The sequence below is a fragment of the Bos grunniens genome, chromosome 6 (assembly GCF_055505025.1).
Source record: "Bos grunniens cultivar Pamir isolate PY7600 chromosome 6, Bosgru_T2T1.0, whole genome shotgun sequence".
Classification (NCBI taxonomy): Eukaryota; Metazoa; Chordata; class Mammalia; order Artiodactyla; family Bovidae; genus Bos; species Bos grunniens.
This window is the reverse complement of record NC_141170.1, coordinates 93,713,574-93,731,932: the sequence shown is the minus strand read 5'-3', so window position 1 is coordinate 93,731,932 and position 18,359 is coordinate 93,713,574. Positions and strand designations below refer to the sequence as shown.

General features: G+C 42.9%; 3 protein-coding genes across 5 annotated transcripts in view; 2 read left to right on the top strand and 1 right to left on the bottom strand.

The window, feature by feature from the left end:
* The window catches only part of LOC147371024 (uncharacterized), a 62,574-nt gene extending 48,570 nt beyond the window's left edge, over positions 1–14,004 (bottom strand). Inside the window, exon 1 of the mRNA XM_086406743.1 lies at positions 13,800–14,004. Coding sequence (XP_086262869.1) covers positions 13,800–13,973 — 174 coding nt within the window. The 5' untranslated portion in view covers positions 13,974–14,004. The remainder of the gene's footprint in view (positions 1–13,799) is intronic.
* Positions 9,662–11,854, top strand: H2AZ1 (H2A.Z variant histone 1). The gene is made up of 5 exons (XM_086406744.1): positions 9,662–9,769; positions 10,213–10,290; positions 10,571–10,684; positions 11,036–11,165; positions 11,419–11,854. The coding sequence occupies exons 1-5, from the start codon at positions 9,767–9,769 to the stop codon at positions 11,478–11,480; spliced, it is 387 nt and encodes a 128-aa protein (XP_086262870.1). The 5' UTR covers positions 9,662–9,766; the 3' UTR covers positions 11,481–11,854.
* Positions 13,420–18,359, top strand: part of DNAJB14 (DnaJ heat shock protein family (Hsp40) member B14) — a 41,714-nt gene continuing 36,774 nt past the window's right edge. For all 3 annotated transcript variants that reach the window (XR_015165711.1, XM_086406737.1, XM_086406739.1), the window contains exon 1: positions 13,420–13,576. Coding sequence is in view for 2 of the 3 variants with exons in the window: in XM_086406737.1 (XP_086262863.1) it covers positions 13,444–13,576 (133 nt within the window). In the remaining variant the exon portion in view is untranslated. The remainder of the gene's footprint in view (positions 13,577–18,359) is intronic.

Here is an 18,359-nt window from a genome sequence, read left to right as displayed (position 1 = left end):
TCTCTTGTTCCATGTCCAGTTCTAACTGTTGCTTCCTGACCTGCATACAGGTTTCTCAAGAGGCAGGTCATGTGGTCTGGTATTCCCATCTCTTTCAGTATTTTCCACAGTTTATTGTGATCCACCCAGTCAAAGGCTTTGTCATAGTAATAAAGCAGAAATAGATGTTTTTCTGGAACTCTCTTGCTTTTTCAATGATCATAAAATCTTTATTGCCAAATGCAGGCTTAAATTGAAGAAAGTAGGGAAAACCACTAGGCCGTTCATGTATGACCTAAATCAAAGCCCTTACAATTATTCAGTGGAAGTTACAAATAGATTCAAGGGATTAGATCTGATAGACAGAATGCCTGAAGAACTATGGATGGAGGTCTGTGACACTGTACAGGAGGCAGTGTTCAAGACCATCCCCAAGAAAAATAAATGCAAAAAGGCAAAATGGTTGTCTGAGGAGACCTTTCAGATAGCTGAGAAAAGAAGAAAAGCTAAAGGCAAAGGAGAAAAGGAAAGATATACCCATTTGAATGCATAGTTTCAAAGAATAGTAAGGAGAGATAAGAAAGCCTTCCTCAGTGATCAATGCAAAGAAATAGAGGGAAACAATGAATGAGAAAGACTAGAGATCACTTCAAGAAAATTAGAGATACCAAGGGAACATTTAATGCAAAGATGGGTACAATAAAGGACAGAAATGGTATGGACCTAACAGAAGCAGAAGATATTAAGAAGAGGTGGCAAGAATACACAGAAGAACTGTACAAAAAAGATCTTCACGACCCAGATAAACATGATGGTGTGATCACTCACCTAGAGCCAGACATCTTGGAATGCAAACTCAAGTAGGCCTTAGGAACCATCACCAAAAACAAAGCTAGTGGAGGTAATGGAATTCCAGTTGAGCCATTTCAAATCCTAAAATATGATGCTGTGAAAGTGTTGCACTCAATATGCCAGCAAATTTGGAAAACTTAGCAGTGGCCATAGGGCTGAAAAAGGTCAGTTTTCAATTCCAATCCCAAAGAAAGACAATGCCAAAGAATGTTCAAACTACTGCACAATTGCACTCATCCGACACACTAGCCAGTGTTCTTGCCTGGAGAATCCCAGGGACGTGCGAGCCTGGTGGGCTGCTGTCTATGGGGTCGCACAGAGTCAGACACGACTGAAGTGACTTAGCAGCAGGAGCAGCGGCAGCACACGCTAGCACAGTAATGCTCAAAATTCTCCAAGCCAGGTTTCAACAGTATGTGAACTTCCAGATGTTCAAGCTGGATTTAGAAAAGGCAGAGGAACCAGAGATCAAACTGCCAGCTTCTGTTGGATCGTAGAAAAAGCAAGAGTCCCAGAAAAACATCTGCTTTATTGACTATGCTAAACCCTTCTGATTGTGTGGATGACAACAAACCATGGGAAATTCTTAGAGATATCAGACCACTTTTCCTGCTTCCTGAGAAAACTGTATGCAGGTCAAGATGCAACAGTTAGAACTGGACATGGAACAACAGACTGGTTCCAAATAGGGAAGGAGCCGAAGAACTGATGCTTTTGAACTGTGGTGTAGGAGAAGACTCTTGAGAGTCCTTGGACTGCAAGGAGATCCAACCAGTCCATTCTGAAGGAGATCAGCCCTGGGTGTTCTTTGGAAGGAATGATGCTAAAGCTGAAACTCCAGTACTTTGGCCACCTCATGCGAAGAGTTGACTCACTGGAAAAGACCCTGATGCTGGGAGGGATTGGGGGCAGGCGGAGAAGGGGACGACAGAGGATGAGATGTTTGAATGGCATTACCCACTGGATGGACACGAGTTTGAGCAGGCTGCACGAATTGATGATGGACAGGGAAGGCTGGCATGCTACAGTCCATGGGATCTCAAAGAATTGGACATGACTGAGCGACTGATCTGAACCGATCAACGATCACCTGGGTTATTTCCAGTCTTTTGCTCTTACAAATACTGCCATGGAAAGTAAACCTGTGCATAAGTCATATTTTTACAATAACAGTCTTTTTAAAAGTATGGACTAATGGGGACTTCCCTGGTGTCCAGTGGCTAAGACCCTGCACTCACAATGCAGGGGTCCTAGATTGGATCCCTGGAAACTAAATCCCACATGCTGCAACTAAGAGTTCACATTCTCAACTAAAGAACTTGCATGCTGAAAATAAAGATCCTGCATGCTTCAACAAAAATCGAAGATCCTACATGCAGCAATAAGACCCAAAGCAGCCAAATTAATTAATTAATTTTTTAAAAGTAGAGAATAATGAAAACAAGGATTCTTTAGTAGGGAATGTTTGCCAAAACTTATCCTTCTATTTTACAGTATTGGCAAATGAAATCAGCATACTAATAATAATAGATTACACATACGTAGGTCGCACAGAATTGGACACGACTGAAGCGACTTAGCAGCAGCAGCAGCAGCAGCAGCAACAGGTCTCTCAAAAACACCTCTGCCTTCACGTTTTGTGTCTGTAAGCTAGGCAATTAGTTAGGGAGGGCTAACTGCTGTAACAAACATACAAGTATTTGCCTGGTGTTTTTTCTTGGCAGGTGGCTTTTGTGAGATTGATCTCATGGTTTTAATCTCTTATCTTACTTGGAAGTCTCCTGCTTTGCGTCCAACTCTCAATAGAGAAAAAGAGGGTGGAGAAGGCACATTTATTTTTCAAAAGCCCTGATATAGAAATGACACACACCACTTCCACACATCTTGACAAGAAACAGTCACAGGCCACCCCTTCTGCATGGAGCAGGAGTTCTGGTGGAAAGCTCAGGAAGAAAAAATGGATTTGATGAACAATGAGCCAGTCTTGGTCATTTAAGTCTCTGGTTATCTGCTTCATATTCTTCAATATATTTGTTCCAATGTTTCTATAGAAATCTGTAACCCATAAAAAGATCATATCAGTGAAAAGGCGCTGTGTCCCACTTGCAAAATAGCCTTTGGATATGTGTGAAGCAAATGGAACAAAAGAGCCATGACAGGTGCAGTTCTCTATGTGTCTGTATTTTTACATGAGCTATCATTCAACGCAAAGTTTCAGCACCTAGGAGTGACTTGGGGAGATTTGACCTACCTCCAAAATAAGCAGGCTGAATAAAAATGTGATGCTTTGTAAATGCAGTCTCAAGTCATGTCCCCCACTTTTGGGAGGCAATCAGATTGCCACAGACAACCAAGAGTAGAGCCTCAATATTTCGGATCCCATCTGAGAATTTTTAATATATCATTGGAAACAGAAACTGAACTACGGTTTAAATCAGCCACAAAGAATGTTTGTAAACCTACTTAATAGAGAACACAAAATACAGAAATTTCCAAATATATATTATAAAAGTTCTTGATCTTTGATACATTTATAAATCATTAATGCTATTATAAATTCTTTTTTAAAGCATATCTACTAATACTGTTCTGGGCAAAACTATTTTCTGGTCACTTGGAGTGTTATATATGATCTTTCTAGGTGGCGCTAATGGTAAAGAATCCACCTGCCAAAGCAGGAGATGTAAGAGACATGGGTTCGATTCCTGGGTCACAAAGATACCCTGCAGAAGGAAATCGCAACCCACTCCAGAATTCTTGCCTGGGGAATCCCACGGACAGAGAAGCCTGGGGGGCTACAGTACAGAGTCGCAAAGAGTTGGAGATAACTATATTTGTTCTTGGCAAAACTATTTACTGGTCACTTGGAGTTTTATATATATCCATATGTAAAAGTATTATACCTTTGCTATATGTTTATTTTTATACATATCATATATATATTTATTTATCAAGTGCTCTGTAATTTATAATATTCATTAATTTGAAACAGCACTTTCTGTAAAATTAGTAAAGTTTTATTACAAAATCAGTATTGTGAAACAGGTTCTACATTATAATAATATACAGTAACTCTTTTCTCTCTTCTTCAAATTTTTATAAAATTCCTGAATTGTCAGCTAAGTTTGGACAAAAAGTGATTTGTTTCATTTTTGAGAATTAAAATGAGTACACTGTTTTACTTTAAAAACAGGAAATAAAAATCTAAACAAAGAGCCAGCATGTAAATTTCCATATCCTGTGGTGAAATATGATGAATGACCTGGCCAGCTCTTGCCTAGACTTGTTGGAATAATCTATTAATGGAGGAAGAGTTCATCTCAGGCTGCTTCCTGCTGAGGTTCTGAGCAGTAGAGAAGGCTTATCGAAGAAATTAATAACTTATTTCACAACACATCAGGACACGAGAAGATAATGAAAATGGTATTCATCTAGAAAGAATAACATTGATGTCTTCAAAATTGTTCAGAGATTGCATCTATTTCATTTAAGACAGAGAAGATCACAGGTATATATGGTCATGGGCACTAATCAAATCCTCTCCCAAGGTTTTTAACTCAGAAGTACAAAACTATAAAAGACCACAGAGAATGTACATCGGGTCTCTTTTATCCCTGAATGTCCCCTAAGTCTGTTTCTTCATCTTTTAAAATGAAGATAAGCCATGATCACGTCTACCTCAGACATGTTTAGGTTGAAATTTGACCTCTAGGTCAAATTCCATAGAAAACTCATAAAATGCCTTGTAAGTGTACAGAATTTACAAGGCTCAAAAAGTATTTTGAGCAATTGATCTTGCTTAATATCATGCCTCAAAAATCCTAAACCTAGTGATTCGTTAATCATGATCTGATAGCCTTATCTATTCCTTTGAACAAAAGCATTGCTCTTTCATTCTCTGCCTGGGCCCAGACAGTGTGAAATCTCAATGAAAGTAATTCTATAGCAAACTGGGGAAAACTTAAAGCAGCTACAAAAGTAAACAAGATGATTCTCAGATAGATTGTTGGTTGGATTAGTTAGCTTTCACTAGGTTACTCTACGCTGACAAATAATTTCAAGCAACCACTCCCATTCCTACACACACACACACACACAAACACACACACACACACGAATACATAAAGTGAAGTGAAGTCGCTCAGTCATGTCAGATTCTTTGCGACCCTGTGGACTGTGTCCATGGGATTTTCCAGGCAAGAGTACTGGAGTGGGTTGCCATTTCCTTCTCCAACACACATACATAGCACCTACACAAAATAAAGCTGGGAAAGTCTTAGGGAATGGAAAAACGTTCAGCTTCTTCTCTGAGCCATGATTATCCTATTGAGAGGCCCAGGGAGTCACACTTACCTGTGCAAGGTTTTAACAATAGATGTGATGGTCACATCTTTTACATGGTTTTCCCCTGGGGCTGAGTCTGTAGAGGACTGTGCAATATAAACTGAATGGCTTTAAACTTGCCTTTTTTTGTGGTGCTCCCTTAACTTCTCAGGATGAAAGTGGCATTTCGATTCCCAACAGTACTAAGATAGCCTTGTGGAATTTCTGATTTACAGCATTTACCAAATGGACTTTCCTCATTATCTTACAACATTGGGCAAAAAATATTTACTTAATAACCAAGACTTTTGATAAAGCCATTTAGTTTCAGAATTTATGGCAACATCATCATCTTTGGTAAACAGAAGAGAGTGCTGCTGCTGCTGCTAAGTCGCTTCAGTCGTGTCTGACTCTGTGCGACCCCATAGACGGCAGCCCAACAGGCTCCCCCGTCCCTGGGACTCTCCAGGCAAGAACACTGGAGTGGGTTGCCATTTCCTTCTCCAATGCATGAAAGTGAAAAGTGAAAGTGAAGTTGCTCAGTCGAGTCCGACCCTAAGCGACCCCATGGACTGCAGCCTTCCAGGCTCCTCCGTCCATGGGATTTTCCAGGCAAGAGTACTGGAGTGGGGTGCCATTGCCTTCTCCAGAAGAGAGTAGTAAAGACCAAATACAGATTGTTCTTTACCTAGAGTGAGCAATATACATGTGGTAAACATCATCTTACAAGATGTAGTAACTACAGTTTTCTAGTTTAGTGTGGAATCATTACGTCTAGTGAGACACTACGTTTTACTTCTCTAGATCTTTTTGACTGCTCTTCAGCTTTCAGTTGCATTCACTCTTTTCCTTGGTATTGGCGTCTGTGGTGTCAAATTAATTAAACAAGGTTATTAGACTGAGGTGGCTCTAATGCTATGAAAATAGGCTAAAATCTATACCTGTGAATGCCTCAAGGCTATGAAATCAAAACCTAGAGATGACCAATTGCTTTAAGTTAATCAGATCTTTTAAAGCCAATCAAATAATTTCCTTTCTTTGCTTCCAGACTTTCCCTACAGAAGTCTTCTCCCCCAGCTCCTGTTGGTGGAGTGCCTCTAACTACTTCCAGCTTGGCGCTGCCAATTCCAATTGATTGCTGTTTTTACATGTTAAATCGATGATTTTTTAAAACATGTTTAATAACAAGAAACTTTAAGTAAATGTTAGTTACTCAGTCATGTCCAACTCTTTGTGACCCCATGGACTACAGCCCACCAGGTTCCTCTGTCCATGGGATTCTCCAGGCAAGAATACTGGAGTGGGTTGCCATTTCCTACTCCAGGGGATCTTCCTGACCCAGAGATCAAACCTGGGTCTCCTGCATTGCAGGCGGATTCTTTACCATCTGAGTCACCACTTTGTTGAATTACAAATTTTAAAATGGCTCACTTAATTTAAAAGTGGATCCAACCAATTTTTGCTCACATAAACTGTTAAACATGCCTCATGCTATCTTGTAACAGTGCTGACATCATCACCTAAAGTTTCTTTATTAGGTATGCTTCTTAGGATATATCTTTGAAAATTTTTCTTTCACAAACTCTTGCCCTCATTGTCAACATACTTACTAGAAAATTCCACTTGGATTCCCCGAATGTCAGCTTAAACTTTTCATAACGTTCCTGGCTTTCCTCTTTCTTCTCTCCTCTGCTCATCCATGTCTACCCTTTTGGCATTTTCATTATTATAGATGCTACTTCATATCCTAAACCATCAATCCAAAAAACCTGAGCTTCTTCTTGTATGCCCTTTCTCATTTATCTACATCCTTCCTACACTTTCTTAAATGCCACACCCAGTTACTAAATATTACTCAGTCTTCCTTCAAGATTTTACATCCTTGTCTTGGTTTCAGTGTTACATGGTTTTAGGGTTTATACCTAAATGACATACATCAGCTTTACCAGTCTTCTCACAAAAATTTTCTCTTTTATGATTTGGCTTTTACCCCATGCTAAATTAGTACCTTAAAATTGAGGAATGCTGTATTCTCCCCTTCTCAGAAATACTGATGGGTTTCTCAGTGCTGCAGAGTAAAGTGTGTTTCTTTCCCCAAGATTTAGGGTGTTGACTTACTATAACAGTTAAGATCCATTTCAGCAAGTGATAGGCAATCTAAAATTAAAGTGGGGATTTCCCTGGTGGTCCAGTGGCTAAGACTGTGCTATCCCAATGCAGGGGGCCTAGGTAGGTTTCAGGGTTGCATTGAGGCTTTTTACTTTCATGTCAAACGAAGACGGTATGCTAGACAAGGGAAAAGATGTAGGAATCAAAGATACTTTATTTCATCCTTCCCCAGCATCCAATGTGTCTGCCTGCAATGTGGGAGACCTGGGTTCGATCCCTGGGTCGGGAAGATCCCCTGGAGAAGGAAATGGCAACCCGCTCCAGTACTCTTGCCTGGAAATTTTCATGGACAGAGGAGCCTTGTAGGCTGTAGTCCATGGGGTCGGAAAGAGTCGGACACGACTGAGCGACTTCACTTCAGCATCCAATGTAGAGGACACCATCATTATTATCTGCTGCTATGTGATAAACACACGTTGGAGCATACATTGCATACCTTCTCCTTTAATCTTTCAACAACTAGCTGAGAATAGGTAGTACTGTACTCTTTCCATACGCAGAAGGCAATGGCACCCCACTCCAGTACTTTTGCCTGGAAAATCCCATGGATGGAGAGAAGAGAAACTTGAAGCTCCAAAAAGTAACTAAGATGACATACTGAGAAGGAAGCAGAGCAGAGTTCTTGTCTACTTGCTCCAGAGCACATTCTCTTAACCACTGTTCAGTGAGGCAACAGTGAATTCCTATAGCTGGATCTCATAGCAAAGAGTACATATTATCCAAACTGGAAAAGGTATTAACGTTGGCTTCTAAATTACATATCAGGAAGCCTCTGCAGAGCTCAGATTAACTATTACATCAGGTTTCACAGTTTTAAAATGTCATTGTAACAATTCAGTGGGAGAACTGATTAACTCTTGCTACTGACTACAATGTAAAAATTCCTCATTTGTAAGGGGAAGAAAATAACAAAACTCTCTGTCAAATTGTTGGGAACTTCTTCACTGGAACTTACTTACCTACCAGATATGGAGGGGTCCTCTAATTTGATAAACTCTTTCAAACTGAAACTCAAACTACAGTACTTAAGAATACATATATTAAAACTTTTTGACATCAGAAATATATTTAAAAGGTAATACACTATTAAATGCTATAAATATAAAAGATTTAGATCATTATTGTCTTCAAGCAGCTGGACATGTACACAGGTGTTATTAATCTATTAGTTGGACGACTAAGTAGCTGGCATTATGATAGTACTGTGTGTACAGTACTATTTTTTTAGCCCATCATTTGCAACTGATCACATGGACCATCTGTAACTGTCTTTGAATCACGTTAGAAGTTACCCCACTGACATTTACCGAACATTTGTCATGTAGCAAACTGTTTAGCATAGAAAAGTTGACACAGAATAGCTTTGAGGTTTCATTAAATCAACTTTAGACACCAGGCTATAGGTACAACCCATTGATGTGTAATCTCCAGAAAGATACGGGTTATGATTTGATTAAAGAATACCGTCTCACTCCAAGCCCTCTAGGGGTAGACCGACGTGTCTTTTCTGACCAGCAAGAGGGCTTTCATCACCGTTTTTCCCGTGAAAGTATGCCACTGGGGTGGGGTGGCGGGGTTAGGGCATTCAAAAATGGTGAGGAAAGACGAGGGAGTTAGAACTGAAAATGACGTGGGAGCAGTGTATCATGATCAGTCGGTGGCTCGAGACTCGCCCAGTGGGGTTAGAAGACTGAAATCACTATCAAGGATGTGGTCAGGGAAGGAATTGGGGCTCCTCTCACTGGACGCGTTCGCGCCACCTGTCAGACTGAAAAAGCTGGGCGATGCTGAGGGTATCAAGGAAGAGTACCCCGGGCCTCGGAAGAAGGCTGTGGACTGGTGGGTCTCTGCCTTCGAGGTGCTCATTTGGAAGGGGAGGGCAGGAAGTGGGGCGCGCTAGACCCCGCGGAGACTTCACGTGGTCTCCGGAATCAGGTTAGGAGACGAAGGCGAACGGGTGATGGTGGGGTGCGCGATACTGCGTGCCCCTCCCCTGAGCCTCTCAACTCCGCCTCTCGGACACGTGACCTCAGCCAGCGCGGGGGGGCCCCCTAGCTCCCGCAGCATAGCTCGCTCTGTTTCTTCCCTCCCGCCGCTGTGCCCTTCTTCTCCCCAGTTCCAATCCCTCCGCCCTCCCCCACCTCCTTCCGCATGCTCCAATAGGAATTCGAGCTGTGAAGCGCCCGCCCCTCCGCCCTTTTCTTCGCTTTCTCATTGGCTGAAGCTTCAAGGACGCGTCCCGAGGGCGGGTGGCAGCCATTGGTGGGATGAGCAACCCGAGTTCCCGGATGAGGGAACATTCTGCAGTATAAAGGGAGCGGGGAAGGCGGGAGACAGCGCAGTTTGAATCGCGGTGCGACGAAGGAGTAGGCGGCGGGTTCTCGCTGGGTGTCTGACTAGTCCTTTCTCTGCCTTGCTTGTTTGAGCTTCAGGAGAATTCGAAATGGTAAACTTGGTGGAGACGCTCGAAGACTCCGCGGGTTTTTGCCGGCGGGAGAAAAACCCGTTACACACGGAGATGGGGGTGAAGCGGCGACGGTTGGGAACGCGCGGAGACAGGATTTGGAAGAGCAGGGGGAGGTGTTTTGTCGGCGGCGAGCGGAGCAGCCTCGGATCTCGCGGCGGGCGGTGACGGTTGGGTGGCGCGCGCAGCGCCGCTGGGGGCCGGCGGGCGGCGAGCGGGCGGACCGAGGCGCGCGGCCGCGCCGAGCGCGCGGCGGGGGACGGGCGGGCGGGGTCGTCCTTGCGGCGCGCGGCGGGCCGGAGACCCCGGCTGGGCACGGGGCCGCGCTCGCGCCCGAGCCGCGGCGCGGTGGGGGAAGGGCGCGCTGCTCTGGTAATCCTATATTCTGCGTTCCTCCTTCGCTCGCGGGCGTGTGCGCGCCGCAGGCTGGCGGTAAGGCTGGGAAGGACTCCGGAAAGGCCAAGACAAAGGCGGTTTCCCGCTCGCAGAGAGCCGGTTTGCAGGTCAGTGGTGGTTCGTGCATTCTGGGAATCGTGGCGTTTTTCTTTCCTTTTCCTCTCTTGTTTATCATCGCTCTGGATTAGCGTTTCGTCTTTGCGTGGGTGATAGTGTCGCGACTTGGTTTACCGATGCAATAAATATCGGGGCGGGGGGGCGATCACGTGTGTCTGTGCTGGGGCGCGTTGCTGCACCACCGTCCATGCCCCTGCCTTTGGCGCGCGTATAATTATCTTTGACTCGTCTATCTTTGTGCATTTATGTTTGTGTATGCTAAAAACGAAGTTCCCGGTGGGCCGTATTCATCGACACCTGAAATCTAGGACGACTAGCCATGGACGTGTGGGCGCGACTGCCGCTGTGTACAGCGCAGCCATCCTGGAGTACCTCACCGCAGAGGTAAATGGGTGTACGCCTATAATCTGGAAAAGGTTGGGAGGGGGTGGGGGGAGGCGGCGAGAGGGAAGGAGGAAAGTGATGCAAGAAAACTCCCAGGCTCTGAACGCGGCGAGAAGCTTCCGACAACGCTAGGGGGGGCTGGTGATCATGATGGGGATCCTCCTGAGCTTGAGTTTGCGGCCTTAGGAAATAAAATTGCGTGCCCTCTTTATGGCTTTTGCTTATCTTGCCATTCAGGTAGTGGGGGAGATGACAGTTGGTAGATACACCTTCATCGTGAAGGTTTGATTCTTGTCTGGATCTTGACATTAATGTAAGTTGGAAGGAGATTGATTGCATTCTGCCTTCTAGGTACTTGAATTGGCAGGAAATGCATCGAAAGACTTGAAGGTAAAGCGTATTACCCCTCGTCACTTGCAACTTGCTATTCGTGGAGATGAAGAATTGGACTCTCTCATCAAGGCTACAATTGCTGGTGGTGGTATGTAAATATTAACTTATAAATTTCTCTAGAGAAAAGAATTTGCTTTTAAATTTCCCTCTAGTAATTTTCAGTCTAAAAGAGGACACAGTATATTTTCATTGATCTGTAGTATGGTTGCATCATGAAATTTGATTTCTCTATGTATTTCTGAATTTTTACTCTGCACTTAGCCTCACATTGAAAGACATCTTCCAAGTTGAACATTAAACTGTTGGTTTTAAAGTGCTATGTTATTTTATCCCTCTTCTAGGTGTCATTCCACACATCCACAAATCTCTGATTGGAAAGAAAGGACAACAGAAGACTGTCTAAAGGATGCCTGGATTCCTTATTATCTCAGGACTCTAAATACTCTAACAGCTGTCCAGTGTTGGTGATTCCAGTGGACTGTATCTCTGTGAAAAACACAATTTTGCCTTTTTGTAATTCTATTTGAGAAAGTTGGAAGTTTAATTAGCTTTCCAACCAACCAAATTTCTGCATTTGAGTCTTAACCATATTTAAGTGTTACTGTGGCTTCAAAGAAGCTATTGATTCTGAAGTAGTGGGTTTTGATTGAGTTGACTGTTTTTAAAAAACTGTTTGGATTTTAATTGTGATGCAGAAGTTATAGTAACAAACATTTGGTTTTGTACAGACATTATTTCCACTCTGGTGGATAAGCTCAATAAAGGTCATATCCCAAACTAGTTGTGTATAAAATTTGCTTGATTATAGTAGGAACAGCTTTGTTGAATAGGTATCTTACCTAGCAATAACTTAAGCACATTTCTTCCCTTTAAATTACTGTTAATTCTGTCTGTAGATCAACAAAGTTAAAAGGCCCAAGTATTTTTTTTTAAATACTGTGTAATGAACTATTAAAAGATTTTAAAACTTCAGCACAAGTTGATGTTTTTTAGGCTCAGTTTAACCATCTCAGTTCATTAGCTTTGATTGCTGTTTGTGATAGCGGCACTACACCAGAGCACTGTGGGGGCTTGGGTGGGGTTGGGAGCAGAGACCAGTTAGGAAGGTCCTGTATGTAGCTACCTACACAGAAGGGACTTTTCAGTTTAGACTGATAATTGTAGTGTGCTACACGCTGTTTTGAAGGTTACTTGCGTTAAATTGTTCAGTATATGGTAACATCTTTGGGGAACATACTATTCACATTTAACAGAGAAGAATCAAGATTTCTTTGAAAGTCCTGAGTTACCATATTTGCTGCTATAGCAGACAATATCTTTACTGAACAATGTGTGAAAATAGTTACTTTGTAATTAGGTTAAGTGGATCATTTTGACACTTAGTTTCTGGCAAGTTCTTAATACCAAGCAAAAAGTGGGCCCTTTGCCTCCACTGAGGATACCAACCTGGCAAGTATTTCACAAAGGTGATGATTAAAATGGGAGAAGGGAGAAAACCCAAGTTTACCTATATGAGGTAATACATTGCCAAAGAACTGATTCCTGTCCTTTCTGGTCATGGCTACTAGTGTGTTTATTTTCACCAGAATAAGTGCAAACTACAAATTAAGTGTTTGTACCTCTTGGGATGTACTAAGTTTAATGGCCCTGAGTCAGAAAAATGGAGTATGAATGAAATAAGGCAATGAAACGGGAATTAGGGTCAAAGGACACCCTACTGGGTTCCTGAACAGCTGTGCCGGAAGCGGTGCCCAGGGACTGGCAGCCCGGTCCTCACCTGACCGAATTCTCCCTAGTCTGACCGAGGCCGAGGGGGGCCGGAGGTGGGGCTTTCGATCCCTGGGAATTTTCCTGAAAACGAATGTCACCACCCCCACTCGTCGCCCGGAAGGCGGGCTGCCGCCTTCGCGGGCCGCGCTGGGGGTTGGAGGGCATCGCGTTGCTGAGGCTGGCGGCTGGGTCCACGCCGCGACGGAACCCCTTCAAGAGAGCCCCTCCGGCGGCCAGCCGGCCTGGTATCGCCCGCACGCCCCCCTCACCCTCCAGGTCGGTCGGCCCCGAGCCTGTCCGCGCCGGCAAGGACCAGCGAGCCGGTTCTGACGGCCCGGCGGCGGAGCCCAGTCCGGGGGCCAGAGGGATGCGGCTCGCGCCGTAGCGACCCGCGGGGGGCGGGGAGGCCGCCGTGAGGAGGCGGAGCTGCGAGCCCGCCAGTGCGCCCGGGCCCCGCCGCCGCGGTCGCCTGCGCTCCTCCCCGCTCGCCTTCGCACGCCCCCAGCCCCGGCCGGCCTTGTCTCCTCAGCGGCGGCGGCGGCGGCTTCCGCCCCTCGTTGCTGAGCTCCCGCAGGAAACGGAAGAAGGCGCAAGCCATGGAGGGGAACCGGGATGAGGCGGAGAAATGTGTCGAGATCGCCCGGGAGGCCCTGAACGCCGGCAACCGCGAGAAGGCCCAGCGCTTCCTTCAGAAGGCCGAGAAGCTCTACCCACTGCCCTCGGCCCGCGGTGAGGCCCTCGGTCCCTTTCCTCCCCGCCCTGTCCCCGGGCCGCCGCGCAGCCCGCCCCCGCCCCCACCGTCGCCCCTCATGGAGCCGCGGAGCCCCCCACCCGCCGGACCCCGCCGGTCGGACACCCAGAACGCTCCTCACCGACACACCCCCGCTCGGGCCCTGAACATCCGGGCCGGGCCGGCCGTGGGCTCCCCGAGACTCCCTCCTCACCGGCCTACCTGCGAGATGCCGGCTCTGAGCCACCCGGCTAGAGTTGCCAGTTCGCCTATCGGTTTTCCTGAATGTCCAGCTGTCATTCTCCCAGGAGATTCATCTGGTCCTGCCTTACCAGATGGGGCTTTATATCTGGATGTGTGGTTGTGTGACGCCCCCCCCCCCCCCCCCATCCTCATCCGCGATTAAGGCCTAGGTCCCTAGTGAAGTGAGAGGAACAGGGAACTCAGTGGTTAATATACAGGTCCCTGGTTCCACCGCCTCTGGGGTAGAAAACGCTGTTCCCAAAGCAAACATTTTCGAACACCTGAGATGACATTGCTTTTCCCTGGGAGAGAGTTCTTCAGAAGAGAGGACCACAAGAATGATAGAGTCAGTGAAGGTTTGCTAAATAGTATCTGATTTGATAGCACCATAATTATCGACAAATGAGACACATCTTTAGGAAGAGCTCTGGACTTCCTTTAGTCGAAATCCAAGTGCTCTTCTCTTGCTCTCTAGGCTCTAAAGTAATTATAGCCAGCACTTCGTGAGTGCTTATAAAGTACCTACTGTTTAATATGACTTATTTCATTTATTCCTCAGATCGATCCTAGAATTCATTTGACCAGGCTCACTCATATGGAAACAGACCTTTTGATGAGTGAATGAATGAATGAGTGAATGAATGAAAATATCTTACCCAAGGTCAAACAGTAATTTGTAGCAAAGTCAAAATAGTATTTGAGCTCTCCAGCTTCAAAAGGCCTTTAACCACGACATTCCATTATCTGGTCCATAGGATACAGTTTCACTTGAGGTTCAGGATATTTCCACGTTAAGAAGAAAATTAGCAATAAGTCAGTAAGAGTGTGGGGTTACCTGTTTCATTTTATTGTTGTTTTCTTAGTTTTTTCCTACTTACTGAAGTCCTTGAATTTCTTTACTTTTTTTTGTCCTTTTTATTTCCCTGCTGTTGAGGAAAATGAAAGAGGGGAAATGAAAGAAAATAAGTGATTTTTTTTCTTAATGTGGCAAAAACAGAAGCTTACCAACTTAACCATTTTTAATACAATTCCATAACGTTAAACATTTTCACACTGTGGTACAACAGATCTACAGAATTTTTTGTCTTAACAAAACTAAAACTTTATGCCAAGTAAACAATTCCCTGTTTTCCCTTTCCACCCAGCCCCTGGTAACCACCACTGTACTCTATTTTAAAAATGTGGCTACTTGGGATACTTATTATATAGTAAGTGGAATTATTTAGTATTTGCCATTTTTCACTGGCTTATTTAATTTAGTACAATGTCCCTGAAGTTTATTCATGTTGTAGCATAAATATGGTGGTTCCTTTTTGAAGGCTTCATAGTATTCCATTGTGTGCATATACCACATTTTCAATATCCATTCACCATCTAGGAATAGATTGCATTGATAGTTTCCATATCTTGAAAACCATCACAGTCTATATTGTAAATAAGGCTACTAAGAACATGGGTGTACAAATACCTCTTTGTGATCCTGCTTTAATTGTTTTTGATATATACCTAGAAATGGGATTGCTGGATCATATTGGTAATTTTAATTTTCACATTTTTTGAGGGATTGCCATACCTTTTTCTGTAAGAGTTACACAATTTTACATTCCTACTAACAGTGGGCAAGAATTCTTGTTTCTCCACATCCTCATCAGCAGTTGTTATTTTCTGTTTGATTTTTTGTTCGTTTTTGACAGTACCCATCCTGGCAAGTAAGGTGATACCTTACTGTGGTTTTGATTTGCATTTCTCTCAAGATTAGTGATATTGAGGATCTTTTTATTTGCTCATTGGCCATTTTTATATCATTTTTTGAGAACTATTCAAGTCCTTTCCCCGTTTTTAAATTAGGTTATTTTTAGTTGTCGAGTTATGCCGGTGTGCTAAATTGCTTCAGTCTTGTCTGACTCTTTGTGACCCTATGGACCATAGCCTGCCAGGCTCCTCTGTCCATGGGATTCTGCAGGTAAGATTACAGGAGTGGGTTGCCATGCCCTCCTCCAGGGAATCTTCCCAACCCAGAGATTGAACCCACAACTCTTACATCTGCATTAGCAGATGGGTTTTTTAACCACTCATGCGACCTAGGAAACTCTTACCAGATGTCTGATTTGAAGGTTTTTTTTTCTCCCATTCTGTAGGTTGTCTTTTTTCTATTGTTTCCTTTGATACATGGGAGTTTTTTCCTTTTGATATAGGCCCATTTGTCTATTTTTTCTTTTATTGCCTATGCTTTTGGTTTCATTAGAGCTGCCCTTGTAGCTCAGATGGTAAAGTGTCTGCCTGCAATGCTGTAGACCCGGGTTTGATCCCTCAGTCAGGAAAATCCCCCTGGAGAAGGAAATGGCAACCCATTCTGGTACTCTTGCCTGGAAAAGTCCATGGATGGAGGAGCCTGGTAGGCTACAGTCCGTGGGGTCGCAGAGTCAGATACCACTGAGCGACTTCACTTCACTGGTTTCATATTCAAGAAATCATTGCCAAGAGTTAAAACTTTTTGAATCTTTCTACTGTATGAATGCATGATTTCATTTAGTCATTATGTAGTCTTAGGGGGTGCTTCCCAGGTGGCACTAGTGGTAAAGAACCTGCCTGCCAATGCTGGAGATGAAAGAGATACAGGTTCAGTCCCTGGGTTGGGAAGATTCTGTGGAGGAGGGCAAGGCAACCCATTCTAGTCTTCTTGCCTGGAGAATCTTATGGACAGAGGGGCCTGGCGGGCTACTATCTATAGGGTTGCAAAGAATCGGACGTGACTGAAGTGTCTTAGCACACATGCACGCACAGACTTGAGGGACAGTTTTAACTTTAAGCATGTAACCACTCCAGACAGAATACCTTGGCTTTTGAAGCCTTGACCGTAACTCCCTTGTAACCTTAATCTTGGGCAAGTTAAATAACCTATCTAGCTTGTAGCTTTTCTGTCTACAAAATAGGACAATAATGTACCAATTTCATAGGGGTGGCATGAGGATTAAATGAGTTAATACATGGGAAGCATTTAATAGTGCTTGATAATTTTGGTGTCATTTCTATTTAACAAGTGTGAGACAAAGAGTTTTTAAACCTATAGTCTGTAATTCTTCTATGAAACAAGCAACGTGAATCAATCTACTAAAGATACTGTAAGATATCAAAGCACAATACAGCTGTTGCTTTTAAAGACATGAACATTGGGAAAGTTACGACAGTAACAGTGAAAGTTAATATTACAATGTATTGTAAGGCAACATGTGATTATGACATAAAGTGTTTAGCTACAGTTGTGGTGTAGTCTGAAGACCTTATTCAGATATGGACTTTGCCTCTGACAGATTTGAGTTACTCTGACAGGGATGAGTTACTTATCATTGCCAAGCCTTGTTTAGTTATGTATAACATAAGGATTTCATCACAGGGTTAATGTTAGGCGAAATAGATCATGTGCAAATACTTAACAAAGTGTATTTTACGTAGAATGTTCTCAGATGTATACTGGAATAATTTAAGAATACAGAGGAGGCGGAAAAGATCTAGAACATTTGTATAAGCTCCTGATAAAATATTTAGTGTAGAAGGGAATTGAAGCTATTGTTTAAAATGAAATGAAAAATTGTTATCCCTGAATTTCATGTATTCTAGACCACTTTCACATCTTTATAACTTAGAGCTTAATATTCCTCTTGGATGTATTTTCATGCTAAGGTAGGCAAAATAAAACATTGCATTTTGATTTCTCTTGTTTTTATATAGTAAATGCAAAAATGTGAGTCTAAATTCTAGCTAAATTCCAGAGTTTTTGTCCCCTTTACAATTTTGTTCTTGCTAGGTAAGGAATCTGATTGATAAACCACTTAAAAAAATTGGCAAGGGTTTTCCTTAAGGAAAAACTGCATCCTCAAAAGAATCTAGGACATTGCTTGCTTTCTAAGTATTTAGTTGAGAATATTATTTTACAGTTTATTTAAATGGACTTCTAAGCAAATTGGATTTATAACTTTCAAATATTTTCATATTATAAGTTTGGTTTACATTTGAAAGGATTAATATATGTATATGATGCTACATAGGAAATATAAACTTGGAAAATATCAGCAAGAGGAAGTAAATTGCATTTTGATTTCTTAAACTTTATGTTTACTGGATTATTGATATGTTTTAGATTTTTACAGAGAGATACAGCCTCTCAGTTTTAATGCTTTACATTGCTTTTTATTTTTTACATTGCTGTTTTAATACTTTAGTGTTTAATTCTAATTGTTAGGCAGTTTGAAGTATAGATTTTTTTCAGAGAAAAACATTTTAATTATTTTCAAGAGTTTCATAGTAATTTGAACCAAATGGCAGTCTACAGCTTCAAAAACGGCCATCCTGTGTCTACTTAATGAATAGATAACTTATATAATTTGCAACCTCTATCTGTACAATAGCAAATTAAAATAGTCCTCTTTTTATTATTTCCCCTCAGGTGAGAGCTATGTGTAAAGATTTTTCTTCCTTTTTTTTTGCTACTTTATTTTAAAATTTAAACCTGATAAAAAGTTCAAAGTTCTGTTCCCTTTA

Excerpts from the sequence above, each read along its gene's own strand:
- H2AZ1 (XM_086406744.1), top strand. Across the intron at positions 10,291-10,570 it reads CGCAGAGAGCCGGTTTGCAG|TTCCCGGTGGGCCGTATTCA; the intron begins GTCAGTGGTGGT and ends CTAAAAACGAAG. Across the intron at positions 10,685-11,035 it reads TGGAGTACCTCACCGCAGAG|GTACTTGAATTGGCAGGAAA; the intron begins GTAAATGGGTGT and ends TCTGCCTTCTAG.